Source organism: Triturus cristatus, chromosome 8 (genome assembly GCF_964204655.1).
Source record: "Triturus cristatus chromosome 8, aTriCri1.1, whole genome shotgun sequence".
In the NCBI taxonomy this organism is placed as follows: Eukaryota; Metazoa; Chordata; class Amphibia; order Caudata; family Salamandridae; genus Triturus; species Triturus cristatus.
Window position 1 is genome coordinate 1,670,322,208 of NC_140591.1, and position 24,549 is coordinate 1,670,346,756.

General features: G+C 41.1%; 1 protein-coding gene across 1 annotated transcript in view; it reads right to left on the reverse strand.

The window, feature by feature from the left end:
* The window catches only part of LOC146808549 (extracellular calcium-sensing receptor-like), a 176,258-nt gene extending 162,908 nt beyond the window's left edge, over positions 1-13,350 (reverse strand). The window contains exons 1-2 of the mRNA XM_085623997.1: positions 13,164-13,350; positions 11,710-11,714 (exon numbers count right to left, since the gene is read on the reverse strand). Coding sequence (XP_085480123.1) covers positions 11,710-11,714; positions 13,164-13,350 — 192 coding nt within the window. The remainder of the gene's footprint in view (positions 1-11,709; positions 11,715-13,163) is intronic.
* Positions 13,351-24,549: the final 11,199 nt, after the last annotated feature.

The window sequence follows — 24,549 nt, forward strand, 5'->3', positions numbered from 1 at the left end:
TCAACACCAGCCACTACTCCCTATGCTGCTGCCTCATTGCACCACACAAGAACGAGGGAGCATTTTGCCTCTCCTGTACATTTTCATGCACTTACCCATACCCAACACTCACCACACTCGCAGAAACAACAAACTGCTCTCTCACACTCACAAAGTCCTGCAATCACCCACAGAACCCGCATCAGCATCTGACACTGCCACAGTTATCCAATTGGCTAGAATATCTGCAGCAGGACAGGCCTCACAAGCCCTGATGCGGAATTGCCATCATTGAGAACAAATCCACCAGCTGCACAACCTCCATGCACCACCTACACAGACTCATCATCTTCCAGATTTGAACACCTGTTGTTCAAGCTCCACGTCACAGCCAAATTCAAACTAAGTACCACTCTAGTCTACAGACCACCTGGAATGTGCACCAACTTTACTGACAGCATTACAAACTTCATTGCACCACTTTCCCTCAATGCTAGCAGTTACATCCTACTTGGAGATCTGCAATTCCACCTTGAAGACCAGGCTGACCCCAAATAAAAAGCACTCAAAATTGGAGTCAAAGAGCCAATACTAGTCTCCGGTGAGAGGATGCCCTAATTAAGTTTAGTATCCCTGTTACGGTCCAATGGACATGCACCACCACCAGACCATCCATCCAAAACTAAAGTAGCATTACTGAGAAAGACTGGAACACCGCTTTCAACACCCAGACCTAAACACAGCAACAAACTTCCCAAAGCCATCAAGTATTTAGTAAATTTGAAAACCTACTTCACCGACTCCCTGGCCCCCCTCAAACACAGGAATACAAGATCTAGACCGAAGGCCAGTTGGTACATGAATGAACTAAGACTGTTGAAAGATCACTGCAAACAATTGTAGAACAAATGGAGAATAAATTAGGGCAATGCAAAGAGGAGCACTTTCAAATCCACCCTTAAAAGTGGTGTTATAGGGTAGGAAATAAAATATATACATGTATATATTAATTCATGTTTTGTTTGTAAATATTTTTTATTTTATATAATATCTGTAGGTATTTTTTACATGTAATTAATATTATATTATGTTTTCTATTTATTTATTTGTATATTTTTTCCTAATTTTTTAATATATATATATATATTTTTTAACTGTTGGAGTGTGAATAGTAATTTTTGCTTTCCCGCTGTCCAACACTTTCCCCACTGTTGCACTCACTGGAGTGAGAATAGTAATTTTTACCCCTCTGCTATCCAACACTTTCCTCACAGTTACTCTTACAGGAGTGGAATAGTAAAGGTTACCGCTCTGCTATCCAACACTTTTCCTACTGTTGCACTCACTGGAGTACGAATAGTAAACTTTACCCCTCCGCTATCCAACACTTTCCTCACTGTTACTCTTACAGGAGTGGGAATAGTAAAGGTTACCGCTCTGCTATCCAACACTTTCCCTACTGTTGCACTCACTGGAGTAGGAATAGTAAACTTTACCCCTCCGCTATCCAACACTTTCTCTGCTGTTGCACTCACTCGAGGTGGAATAGTTAACTTTACCCCTTCGCTATCCAACTCTTTCTCTACTGTTGCACTCATTGGAGTTGGAATAGTAATTTTTATCCCTCTGCTATCCAACACTTTCCTCACTGTTACTCTCACACGAGTGGGAATAGTAAAGGTTACCGCTCTGTTATCCAACACTTTCCCTACTGTTGAACTCACTGGAGTGGGAATAGTTAATTTTACGCCTTTGCTATCCAACACTAACCCTACCGTTGCACTCACTGGAGTGGGAATAGCAATGTCTACCCCTCCGCTATCCAACACCTTCTCTACTGTTGCACTAACTGGAGTGGGAATAGTAATTTTTATGGCTCTGCTATCCAACACTTTCACTACTGTTGCAGTCACCGGAGTGGGAATACATTTTTTTACCCCTCAGCTATTCAACACTTTCTCTACGGTTGCACTTACGGGAATGGGAATAGTACATTTCACCCCTCCGCTATCCAACCAGTTCCCTACTGTTGCACTCACTGGAGTGGGAATAGTACATTTTGCCCCTCCGCTATCCAACACTTCCCCTACAGTTGCACTCACTGGAGTGCAAATAGTACATTTTACACCTCTGCTATCTAAAAATGTCCCTACTGTTGCAATCATTGGAGTGAGAATAGTGAACTTCACCCCTCCGCTATCCAACACTTTACCTACTGTTTCACACTGGAGTTACAATAGTAATTTGTATCCCTCTGCTATCCAACACTTTCCCTACTTTTGCACTCACTGGAGTGTGAATAGTAATTTTTACCACTCCGCTTTCCAACACTTTCACTACTGTTGCAGTCACCGGAGTGGGGATCAATTTTTTGACCCCTCAGCTAGTCAACACTTTCCCTACTGTTGCTCTCACTGGAGTGGGAATAGTAATTTTTGCACCAACACTTTGCCTACTGTTGCACTCACAGGAGTGGGAATAGTAATTTGTGTCCCTCCGCTATCCAACACTTTCCCTACTGTTGCACTCACTGGAGTGGTAATAGCTATTTGTACCCCTCGACTATCCAACACTTTCCCTACTGTGGACTGACCGTATTGTGTAATTTAAGTTTAAATATTTTTTTATATTTTAATCTTTTAATTCACTATATATGTTTTTTTATATTTTAAATCATTGATGTATATTTTTATTTTTTTATAATTTAAAACTTTTGATATAAATTAAAAATAATAGTTTAATTGTTTTAAAGTAAATATATGTATGTATAAAAATAAGTTTGTGTGTTTATCTTTTTTAATGAAGTTTATTTGTTAAATGTTATTAAAATGTGTATGAAATGTATTTTATTTTGTTAAAAGTTAATTTAATATTTAATATATATATTATATTATTTTATTTTATATTTCTATAAAAGTGGATATTTTATACATCTATATTTTTTACATCAATATTTTTTAGTTGATACTTTTGTAGTCTATATTTTTTACATCGATATTTAGTACATCAAAGTTGTCAGTGAACCAAATGTGGCACTCGATGCCAGCACTGACACTTCATTATTGTGAAGTATATTATCTAACCAGCAGCTGCCTCAAACCCAATCACTCCCTTGCAGGACCTATGAAACAATCTCTTTCAATTCTTCAGCAGCAAAATCACAGACATTACAGCAACCTTAAAACACAACCAGACCATACAGACCCTAATAAAAGCCTCCTGGCATTATCCAAAGAACCAAGGCTATCCACATGGCTCATGCTCAACCCAGAAGAAACTGCAGTCACTATGAAGTCCATCCATTCACTGGCCCCATCGGGCCACTGCCCCCACCAAACCTGCTCCGGAGGACTCCAATTATTCTGTCACCTTCCATGAGGTATAGAAATACACATATTTGCTTCCATTGCCGAAAGTAACCCTCAGCAGACCCTTCAACTCCTGCCAACTCTAAAAACATCCCCCTGATACCATTCCCTGCCAAGATCACCCTTTATGCTGTACTCAACAAAAATCAACAGGGAAAGCGTTGGACCCAGGAGGGGTAACATTTATTAGTCCTATCCCTGTCTGGGAAACAGTACAAAAAGTGTTGGATTCAAAAGGGGTAAAATGTACTTTTCCCAATCCAGTCTGTGCAACAGTAGTGAAAGCATTGGACTAAGAAGGGGTAAAATGTACTATTCCCACTCAAGTCTCTGCAACAGTAGGGAAGGTGTTAGACTCGGGAGAGTTACAATTTACTATTTCCACTTCTGTCTGTGCAACAGTAAGGAACGTGCTGGATTCAGGAGGGGTAAAATGTACTATTCCCAAGCCAGTCTGTGCAACAGTAGAGAAAGCATTGGACTAAGAAGCGGTAAAATTTACTATTCCCAGTCCAGTCTGTGTGACAGTAGGGAAAGTGTTAGACTAAGGAGGGGCCAAATTTTCTAGTCCCAGTCCAGTCCATGCAACTGTAGAGAAAGCATGGGACTAAGAAGGGGTACAATTTACAATTCCCAATCCAGTATGTGCAACAGTAGGGATAGCATTGGACTCAGGAGGGGTAAAATGCACTATTCCCACTTTCATCTGTGTACCAGTAGAGAAAGCGTTTGACTCAGGAGGAGTGAAATTAACTATTCCCACTCCAGTGTGTGCAACAGTAGGGACAGCTTTGGATGCAAGAGGGGTAAAGTTGACTATTCCCACTCTAGTCTATGCAACAGTAGGGAAAGCTTTGGACTCAGGAGGAGTCAGATATACTATTCCCACTCCAGTGTGTGCAACAGTGAGGAAAACATTGGACTAAGAAGGCATAAAGTTTTGCATTTCCACTCCAGTCTGTGCAACAGTGAGGAAATAAATTGGACTAAGAAGGGGTCAAATTTACTATTCCCAATCCAGTCTGTGCAAAAGTAGGGAAAGCGTTCAACTGATGACGGGTAAAATTTACTATTTCCACTACAGAAAGTGCTGAGTTCAGGAGGGTTAAAATGTACTAGTCTCACTCCTGTCTGGGCAACTGCAGGGAAAGCATTGGTCTAAGAAGTGGTAAAATGTACTATTCACACTCCAATCTGTACACAATAGGGAAAGCATTGGACTCAGGAGAGGTAAAATGTACTATTCCCACTCAAGTCAGTTCAACAGTAGGGAAAGCGTTCATCTGATGAGGGGTAAAATGTACTATTCCCACTGCAAAAGTTCTGAATTCAGGAGGGTAAAATGTGAATTTTACTATTCCCAATCCAGTCTGTGCAACTGTAGGGAACGTATTGGACTCTGGAGGGGTAAAATGTACTATTACTACTCCTGTCTGTGTACCAGTAGGGATAGCATTGAACTCAGGAGGAGTAGAATGTACTATTACCACTACAGTAAATGCAAAAGATAGGAAAACTTTGGATTCATGAGGGGAAAAGTTTACTATTCCAACTCTAGTTTGTGCAACACTAGGAAAACTGCTGAACACAGGAGGGTTAAAATGTACTATTCCCACTCCAGTCTGTGCAACAGTAGTGAAAGCATTGGAGTAAGGAGGGGTAACATTTACAATTCTCATTCCAGTCTGTGCAACAGTTTGGAAAGCATTGGACTCAGGAGGGTTCAAATTTACTATTCCCACTCCAGTCTGTGCAACAGTAGTAAAAGCATTGGACGTAGAAGGGCTAAAATATACTATTCCCACTCCAGTCTGTGCAACAGTATAGTGAAAGCATTGGAGTAAGGAGGGGTAACATGTACAATTTTCACTCCAGTCTGTGCAACAGTTGAGAAAGCATTGGACTCAGTAGGGGTAAAAATCGCTATTTCCACTCCAGTCTGTGCAACAGTAGAGAAATGTCGGACTAAAAGGAAAGTATGTGAAAGGAGTAAAGGAGTAAAAGTGTGTGAAACAGTAGGAAAAGCTTTCGATTCAGGAGTGGAAAATTCCCACTCCAGTCTAGGCAACAGCAGAGAAAGCGTAGGAAATAGAAGTAGTAAAATGTACTCTTCCTACTCCAGTATTTGCAACAGTAGGGAAATCTTTGAGTTCAGAAGGGGCAAAGTTTACTATTCTCAATCTAGTCTGTGCAACAGTAGGGATAAGCGCTGGACTCAAGACTGGTAAAATGTGCAACTCCCACTCCAATCTGTGCTACAGTAAGTAAAGTGGAGTGCTCAGGAGGAGTCAAATTTACTATTCCCACTGCAGTTCGTATAACAGGGAGGAAAGCATTGGCCTAAAAAGGAATGAAAACCACTATTCCCACTTCAGTCTGTGCAACTGTAGGGATAGTGTTGGACTCGGGGGGAGGGTCACATTTATTGTTCCCACTCCAGTCAGTGTAACAGTAGGGAAAGTGTTCAATTGATGAGGGGTAAAATGTACTATTCCCCTAAAGGAAGTGCTGGATTCAGGAGGGGTAAAATGTACTATTCCTACTCCAGTCTGTGCAACAGTAGGGAAAGCGTTGGACTCTGGAGGAGTAAAATGTATTATTCTCACCCCAGTGTTTGCAACAGTAGGGAAATCTTTGAATTCAGAAGGGGCAAAGTTCACTTTTCACAATCTAGTCTGTCCAACAGTAGGGGAAATGCTGGACTCAGGAGGGTTAAAATATACCATCCCCTCTCCAGTCAGTGCAACAGTAGTGAAAGCACTGGATACAGGAGGGGTCAAATGTATTATTCCCACTCCAGTGTGTGCAACAGTTGGGAAAGGATTGGACTCAGGAGTGTAAAATGTACTATTCCCACTCCTGTCTGTTGACCAGTAGGGAAAGCATTGGACACAGAAGGAGTAGAAAGTACTATTCCCACTCCTGTATGTGCAACAGTAGGGACAACTTTATAATTCAGGAGAGGTAAAGTTTACTATTCCCACTCCAGTCTGTGCAACAGTAGGGAAAGTGTGATACTCAGGAGGAGTAATATGAACTATTCCCACTCCTGTCTGTGCAACAGTAAGGAATGTGCTGGATTCAGAAGGGGTAAAATGTATTATTAGCACTCCAGTCTGTGAAACAGTAATGAAAGCGTTGGACTCAGAAGGACTAAAATGTACGATTCCCAATCCGGTCTGTGCAACATTAGGGAAAGCGTTGGACTCAGGAAGGGTCATATCTACTATTCCCACGCCAGTCTGTGCAACATTAGGGAAAGCGTTGGACTCAGGAAGGGTCATATCTACTATTCCCACTCCAGTCTGTGCAGCAGTAGGGAAAGCGTTGGACTCAGGAAGGGTCATATCTACTATTCCCACTCCGGTCTGTGCAACATTAGGAAAAGCGTTGGACTCAGGAAGGGTCATATCTACTATTCCTACTCCAGTCTGTGCAGCAGTAGGGAAAGCGTTGGACTCAGGAAGGGTCATATCTACTATTCCTACTCCAGTCTGTGCAGCAGTAGGGAAAGCGTTGGACTCTGGAAGAGTAACATGTACTATTCTCCCTTCAGTGTTTGCAACAGTAAGGAAAGCTTTGGATTCAGAAGGAGCAAAGTTTACTATTCCCACTCCAGTCGGTGCAACAGTAGGGAAAGTGGTGGACTCAGGTCGGGTAAAATTAACTGTTTCCGTCTCAAGTATATGCAACAATATGGAAAGAATTGGACATCAAAGAGGCAAAATTAACTATTCTCCCTCCAGTCTGTGCAACAGTAGAGATAATTTGTTTACCTCAAACAAATAACATATTTTAACAGCTCTGTTAAAAACTCCAAATTATAAAATTCCAAATATAATAATAATATGTCCAGATGTTAAAAAATATTAAACTAATTGCATACCTTTCACAATGTTTTATAATTATTAATTAAAACAAATATTATTGATTTAAATAAAATAAAATACTACACTCTATTCCCTAAAATAGTTCAGTCAACAATTAAAATGTTGTGGCAGCTACAATAGTATAATACAAATAACATATTAAGTAATGAATAAAGAAGTTAAAAAACATATTATGTATGTTTTAATTTAAATAACTTCCCAACCAACTTGTCTACAAAGTAAACAACCCAAACCTAAAATGTAACATATCAAAGTGATAATTTCACAATTTACATAATTATCAATTAAATGATCAATAATAAATGAATTACCAATAAAGTATTTCTCAATTAACTTCTCTTAAAAACTCAACAACCCACCTCAATTTACAAATGTAATTATCAATTATACAACTAATAACAAATAACTAATCATTAGTCAATTATTGTCATAACCTTTACCCCGAAAAAACACTACTGACATCAAATATGTCTTAAACAATTTACAAAATTAAAAACTATTTAAATATTTAATAATAATAATAATAATTATAATGATAATAATAAAAACATATGTTTAATTAAATAGCTTCCCACCTTTTACCCCTACGAACTCAATAAGCTGCACCTGAAATATAACTTAGAAATAGCTTAATTACAAAATTTACATAATTAATCATCAAATAGATAATCAATATTAATTAAACATTATTCATTAACGTTTCACCCTATATTCCTACAAACCCCACATCCTTCACCTAAATTCCAACCTAAAAAAATTAATTATTTACACAATTTACATAATTATCAATAAAATAATTGATATTGATTACAAATTAATAATTAAGTAAAATTCCTTTACTTCCCACCCCTTTCTCCTACAAACCCCACAACTTTCACCTACATCGCAACTTAAAAAATAAATGAATTGCACACTTGAGATAATAATGATCAATTAAATAGTTAATATTAATTAAAAATATATTATTAATTAATTATAATTAATTAACTGTCTACCCTTTACCCTTACATAACCCACAACTCTAAACCTAAAATACAACTTGCAAAATAAATGAATTACACAATCTACATAATTATCAATTAAATAATTAATTTTAGTCAAAAACTATTAATTATTAATAAATATTATTAGTTCACTTCCAACCTTGTACCTCTAAAAACCCTCAAACCCCGCCACAACGCTAAAAATGACAAATAGCAAACAAATTAAATATAAAAACAACAAAAATTGAACAAACTATTTAAAAATATTAGCAATAATTATTATTTTTACACAAGCAATTTCTAACATACACAGTTAAAATGTTTGTGTGTCTGAACAACGCATGTGATTACCATGCATGATGGTTCCACATAGTCTGAACCACGCATATGTATTTGACATGCATGCCTTTACAACGCAATACGCATTGTTAAGGCATAAATTGCAAAGACATATATGTGGTTAAGAATGTTTAGGTAAGTATAAGTATGCCGATCCCTTTCCCTGCTCCAATCAATAAAGTGGCACCCTAGCCCCCACCCTGAGACCTAAAACCCACACCTCCCCCAGAGCACTAAAAACTCCCCTGTCCTCAAGACCTATAAAGTACCCTGATCCAACCCCTGAGCCCTAAAAACATCTCAGCATCCCCAAGTCTTAAACACAGCCCAACCCCCAGCACCAAAAAGTACCCCAACCCTTCAAAACTACCCTGAGCCCCCAAAACCTTGCCCAAGCCCCACTTATCTCACCGCATCCTCGTCCGATCCTTCCTCGTCCTGTGCCCGCCCATTCCAGCAGCTATACCGCACACTGCCTTAACTGCTTTCACCACGCATACACGTGGTTAAGGCATATGCATGGTTAAGGCAAGTGTAGTTGCGCTTGCGTTGGTGGGACAGGCGTGGCTGAGCCTGCATTGTTCTGACCATTTCCCAATTAAAACATGGACTAAAGTACATTAAGATGACTAAAAAACGATATTCTATACAACTATATTTTTGTTAACGATATTAACAACATAGATATTTTTGACACTGTCATAATTTAACTTAGAAAATCGATAATCTTTTCAATGATATTCCTGCATCAGGATATAAAAAATCCTATATTTCTGTGCCTTGATATTTTGTCCGAATACTAACACATGCAGAGGATACCTCAACAATAGCGTGTGTTTTTACAAACCTTCCAGACACTTCTATTCATCCGTATTCCTACTTGCATACATCCCACGCATAGGGAAAACCATTTACCATGGCCACGCCTTCTCCTGCATCACACCTAAGCATTGAGCAACCTTCTCCTACACATAAGAGCCTCCTCTTCACTTCTTGAATTCCGTAAGCAGCTGAAGACCTGGCTTTTTGAGTAGTCTCACTAGGCCCTAGGTTTGTCTAAATGCACTGCAGCTCACCACCAAGCGACCCTGCTGGGCACTCCACAAATCTGCATAATATAACATCTACAGGCTATGTTTGAAGGGCAACATTATAAACAAAGCTGTGCTAGCGGGAAGAATTTGGTAAGAGAGAAAATATATCTAAGGGATATACTCATGATTTTCTCCTGACCTTCATTCCAGTGGTTTCCAATGGCTAAAGCAACGCAGATCATCGCTCTAAGGAATATGGCAGTGGGGTTCTGTAATCTGCAATCTGGACATCTCAATTTAATGTCTCACAAGGAATGCTGAAATCCAATTAAAGTTATGTCTAGAGGTCCAAGATTGTCCGCATATTTATTTATCACTGATGTTAATGTGAACACTCATATTCTAGTGAAGTAGTTGCATTGCTTTTAGTAGCATGTTCCAAATGCTCCAAGTGGTCAGTTTGTGCCAAAGCATTCCTTTATTCACTCTTTTCAAATGCTAAACTGTAATCTAGATAGCACGTGCAGAGTACTTTACCTCTCTTTATTTCTCTTACAGCCACAACGTTTACTGCTATGATGTTTTCTAGTGCCTCTCATCCTTTCCTAAATCCTATCCTGAATCCTGCCTCAGAGATGGATAGAATGTTAGCATTCTTGACCCAAGATTCCAGGTCTGTAAGAAAGATCTTAGCATATCATTTTGCTTTCGAGTCTAATAGGGTGATCTTGCAGTAGATTTTAGGATATGGATCTTTTTGAAATCAGATGAAAAATTGATCCTTTCCATGTTTCAGGAATAGTTTGAGAGTCCAGGCAGGATGTAAAAAGCATTGCAAGTAAAAGAGGGGGGGGGTCCAAAGCCTAGGATCTGATTTGGAGATGATAACCAGGATTCCATTTGGTCCTGGGGCCTCTGTTGAGCAAGCCATCTGCACATTAGGTTTTTATACAAGATTTTGGCATTTTTATATATATTCTTCAAACCCTAAGGCTTTCAAAGTTATCAAACTTATTGGACGGACAAAACGGCAGGCACTCTCTTTGTCTATCTTATTCTGAAGGTGATTTTTTTCTGATGACATTAGGTTGCAAGAAAACATTTTTGATAATGCATATCTAACATTAAACCATCCAGCTCCAGAAACATCCAGCATTTTAAGGGTCATTGATAATTATATTTAATGTAATATTTATACCTCATTTGCCACTGGAGATAACATGACAGCTGGGTTGGAGTTAATACATTGCATTATACTGTATTTTTTGATGTTAGAGTAAACCTTAATATTATTACATGGATTGCATCATAATTTAAGTGGTAAAGTCATCAATTGCTGTACATTCTCATAGACATCCTTAACCGCTCTGAGATTGAAATACATACATAATGATCAAATGAATATTTATCCTTTTTCTGAGAAATAAGTGTACAACTGCCTTTTTACTGAAGTCCAAGTACCACATTGTAGATTTGACTCACTCTCTCTCAGGGTAGTGAAGGAGAGCACTTCTAGGCCTACTCGGGGTAGGTGGTGTGGGAGAGTAGCTCCTGTTTGCAATAAAAAAAAAATCTATAAATCATTGTCCAGTTAGTGCATTTTCTTTTGAAGAGGAAAAGCACTTTTAATACACACATCCACACACTACTAAATAATATGTATTTAATCACTTGTGTAAACCAGGAAAATGGCAGTATTTTTGGTGATACCCTCATTTTACATTACACCGCTTGAGAGTCTGGAAAGCTATAAACACACATCCCCCAAAACCTATAAAAGATGCAACATCACAATATATGGGAGTATCAATATCAAGGCAGTACTACTGACTTTGTCATGGTGTCACCACATCAGTTAAAGCAGCCACATGTTATAATTCACCTATGTAACATCACTGAAATGAATGGGAGCAATATCAGTAAGAAACTTATGTATGGCTCACCATTATAGTCAACATGGCAATAGCAACAATCAATAGCATTCATCATACTGAATATCCTTTGCATTGTCAATCATCAACATCGCCAGTAAAGCATTGTGGTTTATGTCCCAGATTCTTTCATTGACTTTCCTTTATTGTCCTTCACTATCTTTCACTTCAATTTAGCCACATACATTGCCTAAAAACAAGAAAATAGAGATATCAAGTGTAAAATAACAGGCTCAGAAAGAACATGAAAATATATGAGCTGTTTCCCCTGCGCATATATCAAATGACCTGCTAGGCATAGGGCGACGTATTGTTCAATCGGTTTTGTCTGGGGCAGTAGCAATTTGTTTGTGCTCTTTTACAATGGTATATTAAGTAAATGAAGACTTCTATTAGTAAATGTGTTTTATTTTAAGTTTTACTGGTAACTTAGTGTGAACATTACATTTTTTGTGTAACCATTTCTGTAGGGGTTGCTGCCCTTCTGTGGCCCTGAATACACACATTATTTGGGTAAATTATTAGAGCAGAAATTTGGAGTGGCAGAAATATTGGAAAAAGACTATTGTGATACAAAAATATTGTGATGCAGAAATGTTGTTGTCAAGTATCTTTATTTTTCCGAGAAGAAATATATCGATAGCACTAAGACGGCCCTGCTTACCGCCACTGACGATATCCGCTCCCTCCTTGACCTGAGCTAAACAGCAGCCCTTGTCCTACTGGACCTCTCGGAGTCCTTTGAAACCATCTCCCACTGCACCCTAGCCACAAGACTACATGACACTGATATCCGAGACAAGGACCTCAACTGGGTCCGCTCCTTACTCACTGGCAGAACACGATGGGTTAGACTCCTAAAGTACCTCTCAACACCAACAGAGATCAGCTGCAGAGTACCCAAAGGGTCCTCCCTCTGCCACACCCTCTTCCATGTCTACATGGCCCCCCTTGCAACCACTTTCTGGAACCACATGCTCAGCATCATCTCCTATGTTGACGACGCCCAGCTGATCCTTTCCCTCACCAAAGAACCCACTGTCACCAGGAACAACTTCCACAAAGAAATAAAAGCTGTCGCTGCCTGGATGAGTGATAGCTGCCTGAAGCTCAACTCGGACAAGTCAGAAGTCCTCATCCTGGGAGCCACCCTCTGTGGTTGGAATGACTCCTGGTGGCTCTCTGCTCTAGGAAGCCCCCTATCCCCAATAATCACACACAAAACCTCAGCACCATACTGGACTCATCGCTCAAAATAGACCGCCAAAAAAAAAACGATCTCCTTGTCGTGCTTCAACACACTCCACCTGCTTCAAAAGACCTTCCGATGGATCCCCACTGAATCCAGGAAGACAGTCACCCATGTCCTCATCAGTAGCAGACTCGACTACAACAACGCACTCTGTTATATTATGTTATGTTACTTGGTATTTATAGAGCACGCGGCTACTCCTGAGAGTGTCCCGGCTCTAAAGGAACCCCTTAACAGAACAGTGCCCACACTCTATGCTGGCGTCACCCAGAAACTCCTCCTAAGACTAAAGAATATCCAGGATACCACAGCAATATTAATCCTCATCAGCCTCCATCACTCAACACCTCCTGACATCCACTGGCTCCTAGTCTTCAGATGACTAACCTTCAAACTCCTCACCCATGCATACAAGGCCCTTCACAATGCTGGACCCACATTCCTGAATCACCGCTTCACATTCCACATACCCAACAGACACCACCGCTGCACCAAGCTTTCCTTGGCTCCCATCCCACAAATCTGCAAGACCACAACCGGAGGAATGTCCTTTTCCTTCCTCGCCCCAAGACATGGAACACCCTGCCCATCCACCTCAGGAAATTGCCCACACTGATGCAATTCAGGAAGGACGTCAAGACCCGGCTCTTCGGATAATCTGCTGCACACACCCCCACAGATCTTTAAGACCCTCACGGGTGAGTAGCCGCCGCTTACTAACCCTAATTGAATGATTGATTGTTTTTCAATAATATTGTTGTTGGTAATGTTGTTTCCAATAATATAGTTGTAAAACATATAATTTTTTAGTTACCTTTATGTGTGTTAGTTCTTATATTAAATTTATGGGTAAATTTTGTTTGTATAGTTGCTAATAATATTTTTTTTAAATATAATGTGTAATGTTAAGTGAATTATAAGTTTTAAATTTAATTGCTGATAGTAATGTATAATGTCATAGGTGGTTTCTGGATCAGTAGGGGTGTATGGTGGGATGTAATAAATGATAAATAATTACTTAATTGATAATTATGAATATATTACTAATTATTCAATTGCTAAATAAATATGTACATAGTGTAATAATTATACGCTATATATTGGGTGCAGGTGGCAAGTTTGTAGGGGAATAGGGTGGGGAGCTAAGTAATAATTAATAAACAATGTATTACTAATTATTTAATTGATTAATACATATGCAAATTGTGTAATCATAATATTTCTCCAGTTATATATTAGGTGCAAGCTTTCTAATCATTTTAATATTTTAATAGTTTTTTTCTATGTATGTCTCTTTTTGGGGTAAATAATACAATATATATTCAGATTTCTACATTTATAAAAGATGTATAGGGTTAAGTTTCATATTGTAGGACAGACTGGAGTGGGAACAGTCAATTTAACTTCTCTGAAATCCAACGATGTCCCTGCTGTGGCACAGACTGGAGTGGGCATAGTAAATGTTACCACTTCAAAGTCCTAAATTATACCTACTTTTGCTCAGACTGGAGTGTTAGTAGTAAATTAAACCCCTTCAAAGGCTATTGATTTCTCTACTATCGTACACCGGTTTTCAATGCTTGCCCTATTGTTGCACAGACTGGAGTGTTAATAGTAAATGTGACATTTTTGAAGACCACAATTTCCCTACTGTTGCACTTAATGGAGTGGGAATAGTAAATTGTACCCCTGGCAGTCCAACCCTTTCTATATTGTTGCAAAGACTGGAGTGGGAACAGTAAATGATATCCCTCCGGAGCTCAACACATTTTGTACTGTTATACAGACTGGAGTGGGTATAGTAAATTTAACACCTCCAAAGTCCAGCACTTTGCCTATTGCTGCCAGACTGGAGTGGGCATAGTATGTCGATTACTCCCAGGTATTAATACTTTTTTTTAATACTGTTTAAATATTTCCAATATTAATTTTTGTTTCTTTCGTCAGTTTTATATGTATATCTTTTTGCATATTTAAGAAATATATATTATTTGGCAATATAACTAATATTTTGCATTTGATTTGTTATTTTGTTATTTCCCATGTGTGTGTGTGTATATATATTACCTACTGGCAGTCGCCAGTAGGTAGTTATAGTTAGGACCTATTTTTCATAGAAAATCCGCAACATTCTATTTGGAATAACATTGGCGTCGATTGATGAATCTTCGCAGAATTTTCCAAACTTTTGGGCAGCTCCGGTCCGCTCCTATCCTGAAAATTTCACGGTGATTCGTCAAGCGGGGGCCGAGAAAAAAGGGGGGTCCCAAAATGCATTTTCCCCATACATTTTCCCATAGGACCTGTTGACGCAGCTACAGCCCGAAGTGCTGAAAGGAATTACACCAAATTTGGCAAAGATGTAGTCCACAGTTCAGACTCGTGCCTTTTGCTTAAATGGTGTAAATCTGTTCAGTAGTTCCTGAGATAATCAAAAGTAAAATCACATATATATCTGGGCGGAACCTAACCACACATCTCATCGTGAGATCTGATTGGCTGTCAGCACTTCATCCAAGAAGTGTTGGTAGCCATCTTGGCACCAATATACATGATAGCACCTCATTAAAAAGCATTGCAGTTAATAGAAGGTTTTAAGACTTTAGTTACATTATAAATCATTTGTTGATGGTACCATCCTCATTTTAGGAATTGTGGTGTTTTCTACGGTGATTTTACCATGTGAAAAAGCCTTCTGCTGTGATATCATGAATCATGTTTGAGAGAAAACTATTTTCTCATGCTTTTCCCACAGAGGTTTGGAAGGTGATCTATAAGCTAAACTGAGAGCATATTTTCTGTAAATTCACATTATCTTTCTCAGTCATGTGAGAATGAAGTTTGACATTCTCAGTAAAACATGTACATCCAACAAGGGCAGAGACTGTCAGTTGATTCCTTTTTGTTCTACTGCAGCTTCCCAGAGTGTTCTAAAGAACAACTAGAGCGCTAACAGTCCTACTTATGACAAATGTATGGCACACCTGAAGCCATCTTGGTTGGAATAAAGTGGTAACTCTTAAAACATTTAATTTAAAAAGGAACAAAATGAGGGGGTTCATTTTGCCATAGAAAGTATGATTAGTGCTGCAGAAAGAAAAATTAGGGCACATTTTGAGTGACTTCTCAAATCCTCTTCTATTTCATTAAATAATTCTCACATGCAGACTGAAACATGCACTTTCAATACCAGCAGCAGACTTCCCTGGTGAGCAGTAGCTTTACTATAGTGATCTAATAAGCAACTAGAGTGCTAACATTCTGAATTTATGGCAAATTTGTGACACATCTGAATGCCTTCTTGAAGGAATCAAAGTAAAAAACTGAAAGTATTTCCTACTGAGGAGACTGCAGTAAATAAGGAAATTAGGAAACTTCATAACAAATAAGTCTCCCAAGATGGCCACCAGAGACAAAAGAGCCCAAATGTAGCCCAAATATCACCCAGATGTAGCCCAAGTATAGCCAAATGACAGAATGTCCCAGAGTGTTCTAACGAACAACTAGAGCGCTAACAGTCTTACTTATGACAAAAGTATGGCACACCTGAACCCATCTTAATTGGAATAAAGTGGTAACACTTAAAACATTTAATTTACAAAGGAACAAAATGAGGGGGTTCATTTTGCCATAGAAATTATGATTAGTTCTGCAGAAAGAAAAATTAGGGCACATTTTGACTTCTCAAATCCTCTTCTATTTCATAAACAAATTCTGACATGCAGACTGAAACATGCACTTTCAATACCAGCAGCAGACTTCCCTGGTGAGCAGTAGCTTTACTATAGTGATCTAATAAGCAACTAGAGTGCTAACATTCTGAATTTATGGCAAGTTTGTGACACATCTGAATGCCTTCTTGAAGGAATCAAAGTAAAAAACTGAAAGTATTTCCTACTGAGGAGACTGCAGTAAATAAGGAAATTAGGAAACTCCATAACAAATAAGTCTCCCAAGATGGCCACCAGAGACAAAAGAGCCCAAATGTAGCCCAAATATCACCCAGATGTAGCCCAAGTATAGCCAAATGACAGAATGTCCATGAGTGTTCTAACGAACAACTAGAGCGCTAACAGTCTTACTTATGACAAAAGTATGGCACACCTGAACCCATCTTAATTGGAATAAAGTGAAAACACTTAAAACATTTAATTTACAAAGGAACAAACTGAGGGGGTTCATTTTGCCATAGAAATTATGATTAGTTCTGCAGAAAGAAAAATTAGGGCACATTTTGACTTCTCAAATCCTCTTCTATTTCATAAACAAATTCTGACATGCAGACTAAAAAATGCACTTTGAATACCAGCAGCAGATATCCCTGGTGAGCAGTAGTTTTACTACAGTGATCTAATGAGCAACTAGAGTGCTAACATTCAGAATTTATGGCAAATGTGTGACACATCTGAATGCCTTCTTGATGGAACCAAAATAAAAAACTGAAAGTATTCCCACTGAGGAGACTGCAGCAAATGAGGAAATTAGGAAACTTCATAACAAATAAATCTACCAAGACGGCCACCAGAGACAAAAGAGCCCAAATGTAGCCCAAATATCACCCAGATGTAGCCCAAGTATAACCCAATGACAGAATGTCCCAGAGTGTTCTTAAGAACAACTAGAGCGCTTACTGTCTTACTTATGACAAAAGTATGGCACACCTGAAGCCATCTTGATTGGAATAAACTGGTAAAACTTAAAACATTTAATTCAAAAAGGAACACATTGAGGGGGTTCATTTTGCCATAGAAATTATGATTAGCGCTGAAGAAAGAAAAATTAGGGCACATTTTGAGTGACTTCTCATATCCTCTTCTATTTCATTAAAAAATTCTGATATGCAGACTGAAACATGCACTTTTAATACCAGCAGCAGACGTCCGTGGTGAGCAGTAGCTTTACTACAGTGATCTAATGAGCAACTAGAGTGTTAACATTCAGAATTTATGGCAAATGTGTGACATATCTGAATACCTTCTTGAGGGAATCAAATTAAAAAACTGAAAGCATTTCCTACTGAGGAGACTGCAGTAAATGAGGAAATTAGGAAACTTCATAACAAATAAATCTCCCATGATGGCCACCAGAGACAAAAGAGCCCAAATGCAGCACAAATATCACCCAGATGTAGCCCACATGTAGCCCAATGACAGAAGTGTGCAAAACACTTATTTTTTGTGTATTTGCAGTTTTATATAGTGCAGACTTGTCAGGTATTGGAGTGCTTTACATGAGCATTGGTTACATCACACAAGATCAACTTCATGTTAGTTGTAGACATGGGGAGATTAAGTGATTTGACCAGAATCACAGAATGTTGAGCTGAAGAAGAAACTCCAACCTGGTTCCCCAGTTGCAAAGTCTGCAGCTCTGGAAGTAACACCACATCCTCTACCCTAGGTGTAACATTTAATCAAGTGGTCAACTGGATAAAAAACAAAGATTACAAATAATTTAAAAGTTCTTTGTCACTATTTGAAAACTCAGAAAATATGTCCTCATTTTAGTTTTTTAGAGCACTAACCATAATTGTGATGCAAATAAGATCCTCTCATATATGTAATTTCTAAAAGAAATACTCTAGGTATTACAGTTTTGATTACATCAAGATGACGTCAGGCGTTCCACACTTTTGTAATAAATATAGAATGTTAGCAATCTAGTTGTTCATTGGGATACTGTTGAGAGGCAGAGGCCAGGGGCATGGACTCTTAAAATTGAAGGCAGGTAGGAGAGTGAAGAAGCAACAATTTGACCACACTGGGCAGGCAGGAAGGGCAGTTGCAGCACAACAGACTATGGAGGGCAGTGGAAAGGGGGGCGGGGGCAACAAACCAACAGTACAGGACTGGCAAGATAGGCTGTGGCAATATAATAGACCATTATGGGCAGGAGGAAGAGGCAGTGGTAGTACAACCATACATGCCAACAGACCCGTTTCAGCCAGGAAACGTCTAATGTTTTTAAGCTCAAATGGGCTTTATTTGATCTGTCTCCTGTCTACAATCTCCTCTTTTTCAATGTAACTCAAAGGGGAAAACCAATACCCCAGTTTTTTTTCAAAATCTCCCTCTTACCAAGTTCAAAATGTTCGCAAGTATGGTACATTGGATCATGGTAGGCAGGAGGAATTGGGGTAGGGACATGGACTCGGATAACAGAGGACAGGAGGGACATGGAGAGGTGCCCCAAACTGACCCTTCAGGGTAGGCATCAGGGTTTGCAGCAGCACAATACACCACACAGCACATGCGGGACGGGAGTGCAGCACAATAATCCATAGAAAGCAATAGGGAGGGGACATGACCATGCACATGGACAACAGAGAACAGAGGGGAAAGAGGCAATGGTAGCTAGTTGACCATAATGGACAGACAGGAGAGAAAGCTGCAGCATAACAGACCATAAAGGGCAGGAGGGACGGATCTGGGGCATTACAACGGAACAGACAAGCCAGGAGGGAGGGAATAGGGGTCTGCACATGGAAACAGAGGGCTGGGGGCAAGGGGGCAGGGCAGGAGCAGCAAGATGACCATGGAGTTCAGGCAGGATGAGCACTAGAAACAAGACACACCATGAAGAGCAACAATGAGACTATGGTGGCATACACACAGACCATGGAGGGAAAGTGGAAGGGGGTCAGGGGCAGCTAGCTGACCACACAGGGAAGGTGGGAGGGGCCATGGCAGCACAGAAGACCATGCATGGCAAGCGGGAGGGTTAGTGGCAGCACAATGGCTATGATGGGCAAGAAGGAGGGTGCAGGGGCATGCACAAAGGTCCATGGAGGATAGAAGGGAGGGTCAGGACAAGAGAGTTCAGGGGAAGGGGCCTCACAACAGACCGCGTGGGACAGGCAGGAGGAGCAGTTGCAGCACAACATACCAGGAAGGGCAGAAGGGTGTGGCAGTAAAATTGACCATGGAGGACAGGAGGAAGTTGGATAGGGGCATGGCATGTGGACAGGCAGGGTGGAGGTGGCAGGGACAGGTTACAGTCATCTGACAATGCTAGGCAAGTAGGAGGGGAGTGGCAGCTCAACTGAACACTCAGAGTAGATAGGAGTGGCAGGTCCATGGAACATGGTGGGCAAAAAGGATGGAGCAGGGGCATGCACAAAGACATCGGAGGGCAGGGGGAAGGAGAATAGGGGCAGCAAGCTAAGCACAGAGGCTAAGCAGGAGGTCAATGATGGGCCATAGAATTGGGCAATTGAGGGCAGGAGGAGTGGACTGGTACATCATGCTAAATGGAGGGCAGTTGCAGCACATCAGACCATGCATGGCAGGAGGGAGGAGGCTAGTCCATGGATTCAGACAACAGAGGATAGGGAGGAGGTGGATGGTGCAGCAAGCTAACTGTTCAGAGAAGGTGTGTATTAGGAACTTTATTGTTTTTAAAATGTGTGTCTGTGCGAGCTATTTAAAATATGAACAAGTATGCAGCATAATCTCACTTTTATTCCAGAAGAAGAGGACGTTTGTGACTGTGACTCCGGGCTCACTTGGCAGAAACACCCCCTGACCCTCCACCCCCATCGCAAAATGTAATGCCCGTGAAAAGGGTAGGTGGACGCAGTGTTATATAGAACATAGTCCTGAGAGCACGATTGAAAATGAAAACTAGATATAGTATATGGTATAAACTATGCACCAAAAAGTGTGATATAAGATGAACCGGGGCGTGAAATATAATATGCAATACATTGTGCGCAATGACAGATTCATTGGAGAGCGCGAGATAGCACAGGTACTGGCGCGTGCTATGCGATATGCGCCTTGGAGTGTAATATGCATAGGGCAATGTTTTGCTAACCTAACTAGTCTCTAAAGTTGTAATATAAAATATGTGCTGGGGAGTGTAACGTTGCATATGCACTGTGACAAAGATATATATCCCAGATTGTAATATGTATGGCATAGCGCTGTGCGTTATAACATAGGCATCAAGGAAGTCACGTTAGATGGGGCAATATAACCCGTGCGAAGGCAAGTGTGGCATGACATATTCATGGGGTGGTGTTACAGTGCACATGGGCTAGAGAGTGTCATAGCATATGCACTAGCTGGTGGAATACAACACAGAGGTGTGAGGCACTCGGCGGGCACTGGTGGGTGTAACACAGCATTGGGCTCAGCCAGGAGCATGCTGTGACTCTCAAGTGAGGTTTGTCTCCTTTCCAGAGAGTAAAATAAAAAGTATTACACATCCGGCGGTGGATGTGTGTTTTATTAACCGTGAGGCGGGTTTCTTGCATAGTTTGGTCGAATTTTTGTCGAATTCCCTTTGAATGGCTTGGTGTGCGTGTATATTAAATGTGCCCGTCAATAGCTACCCATGTTTGTATAAACAAACGACAAGGGTGTCTACTTGGAGAGTACCCACCGGCGGGGGCGCCGGGATTAGGCACGGTAGGGCGTCAGACACGTCAGAGCTTCACTAGCGGTGTAAATACATTCCATGTGGATTCATTCTATGCATAGTCGCCTTTTAATGAATATCACGCAAATCGTCATGGTGATAGGTACATACGGTTTGTCCAGCATGTCCTAGGTGTTTCTATAAATATATATTTTTTTTAAATAATAAAAAACAAAGGCCGGCCCCGGGGAATGGGGTCCCCGGGGCCATAAGTGGCCTGAGGAGGGGGGCAACGCAGCCCCCTCCTAAAGATTTTTTTTTTTTAAAAAGGCCATGACCCGGGGGTTGGGGCCCCCGGGGCCGATTAGGCCTTGGGATGGCCAAATTCATTTTTTTGGTGTGCAGGCCCTGGGGGATGGGGTTCCCAGGGCCAGTAAATTAGAAAAAGAAGGGGGGCCACACAGCCCTCCTTCTTAAAAAAATAAAATAAATAAAAGACCGGCATCGCGCTGGAGGCCACGCCCCCTCCTTGCAGCACTCTGAAAATGGGCCCCCCTGGCCAGTTGTAAGTTGGGGAATTAATTCCCCTTCAATACTGAGGGTCCCTGAGGGCCTACTAGCCCAACAGGTATCTCCAGTATGTGCAAGGGAGCTGCGTTGCAGACAGGTGTTCTGAGGCCACGCCTCTTTTTACATCTCTATGCAACGCTGCTCTGTGGTGCTTACTGGAGGTACCTAATGGGCTAGTTTGACCCTAGGGACCCTTAGGATTCAAGGGGACTTAATCTCTCAACTTAGAACGGCCACAGGGCACGTTTACACAGTGGTGAAGGGAGGGGACGGGGCCTGAGGTGACGTGTGCAAACACGCCCTGTGGCGCGTTTTAAGTTGGGGAAATAATTCCCTTTCAATCCTGAGGGACCCTGGGGGCCAACTAGCCCACCAGGTGCTTCCAAGGCGCCACTGCTCTGCGTTGCAGAGAGGTGGTGCAGGCCGTGCCCCTTTTTACACCTCTCTGCAATGGCGCTTACTGGACGTACCTAGTGGGCTATTTTGCCCCTAGGGATCCTCAGGATTCAAGGGGACTTAATCTCCCAACTTGAAAAACGGCCACAGGGTGTGTTTACACAGTGGGGAAGGGAGGGGACGGGGCCTGAGGTGACATGTGCAAACACGCCCTATGGTGCCTTTTAAGTTGGGGAAATAATTCCCCTTCAATCCTGAGGGCCCCTGGGGGCTAACTAGCCCACCAGGTGCTTCCAGTAAGCGCCACTGAGCTGCGTTGCAGAGAGGTGGTCCAGGCCGTGCCACTTTTTACACCTCTCTGCAACGCAGCTCTGTGGCGCTTACTGGAGATACTTAGTGGGCTAGTTGGACCCTAGGGACCCTCAGGATTCAAATGAACTTAATCTCCCAACTAAAAATGGCCACAGGGCGTGTTTACACAGTGGTGAAGGGAGGCGACGGGGCCTGAGTTAACGTGTGCAAACAAGCCCTGTGGCGTGTTTTAAGTTGGGGAAATAATTCCCCTTCAATCCTGAGGGACCCTGGGGGCCAACTAGCCCACCAGGTGCTTCCAGAAAGCGCCACTGCGCTGTGTTGCAGAGAGGTGGTCTAGGCTGTGCCCCTTTCTACATCTCTCTGCAACGCAGCTCTGTGGCGCTTACTGGAGGTACCTAGTGGTCTAGTTGGACCCTAGGGACCCTCAGGATTCAAGGGGACTTAATCTCCCAACTTAAAACAGCCACAGGGCGTGTTTACACAGTGGGGAAGTGAGAGGATGGGGCCTGAGGTGACGTGTGTAAACATGCCCTGTGGCGCGTTTTAAGAGTTAGTTTTAATCCCCTGCCCTATTATATACTAGGGGCTTACAGAGGAGGTCATGCTGATCACAGGGGGACCCCAACGCATAGTGTTCCCTAGTGTATGTAGGTGTTTTCACTGTATTCTGAGTGTTTTTTAACATAGCACTGGCTCTAGGACTGGTTAGTCAGACTCAGTTACCACCAGTTTTCTGTTGAGGGTAAAGGATGATTTTGCAACAAGGCTTCTTTCTGCTCTTCTGTTTGCTCTTTCTGCACGTTATCCTTCTTCCTGCACTTTTCTTCGTCTTTGAGGACTTCTGTTGCTTCTTTCTGCGTTTCTCTTTTTTTCTTTCTGTGCGTTTTTTCATCTTTCTTCACATGTCCTATCTCTGTAGGCATAGTTAGAAATTAGCATTTAAAAAACCTTTGAAATTCACTGAAAAAACAATAGGTTTCAGGCACGTTATAGTTAGGAATTAGCATTTAAAAAACCTTAGAAATTCACTGAAAAAACCATAGGTTTCAGGGGCCTTATAGTTAGCTGGACTTTTCACTTGTACAAAACCATTGAAATTCCCCCGTTATAGTTAGTTCAGCTAACTATAACTTGTGCGCCCATAATGCACTGCTGATGACGTCACATATTACATCACTCATGACATGGTCAGTGACATCACTCATAATATGTGCAATATACTGTGATTGTAAAGATATAAGAATAATGAATTCTCTGCATCTCCTACATTTGTTTAGTTATACAAAGATGGCGCCTCCATTAGATTACCATTTTGGAGTCTGCTATTTATGTTTAGTTGTTATGAACCCGAAGCTCTATGTGTAGACTATTCACGTTGAACTATGTGCACTTTGTAAACAGTGGAAAAAAGCGCGTAGCCGAAACGCGTCCTGTATCTCATTCTCAGTAATAAAATAACCGAGTGGAACCTTGAACGAGTGCGGTTCCTTCATTTGTGCGGCAAGATGAAGTATTGAGCTGGATATGTTAAGTGGTTCCACCACCACCTTTTAGGACCAGCACCCACTCCGGAGTGCTCTCAGCGACCGTTGGTGGACTTTGAGAGTTGAAACATTCGGCGCATTTGAGCACCGCTATGCAATCATCAAAGCTGAGATATACGCAAGCAGCACGGTTCGGTGAGTTGCTGAATGCGCCAGCTCGTGTTTGGAAACTCTGAATTACAAGAGTGATATTTCTGATGTACTAGTACAATCAGTAGCGGGAGCGTGATTCAAGGTTGTGAATTAAATTGTATGGGACAAAGTGCACAATTCTGACGCAACATGTTTTCCGATGCATCGCGTCAAGAGGAAGCAGCGGAAGTATTTAAATGTACTCCCATTCATCGAACGGAGCGGGAACGCAAGAATGGTGCACAAAGCTCTTTAAGCACACAGTTTAATAAATTAGAACGGCTCCTCAAGCGTGAAATCCATAAGTGGTGGGAAGCCACCTCCTTACAGAATTATATGGATGTCAAGCGAATACCACGGGGATTACGGATTTACACTATCCCATCGTATGAAAACCCGGATCCGGCTCTTCTCGAGGAATGGGCAGAATACACCACTGAATCCTCAGTTGGCAT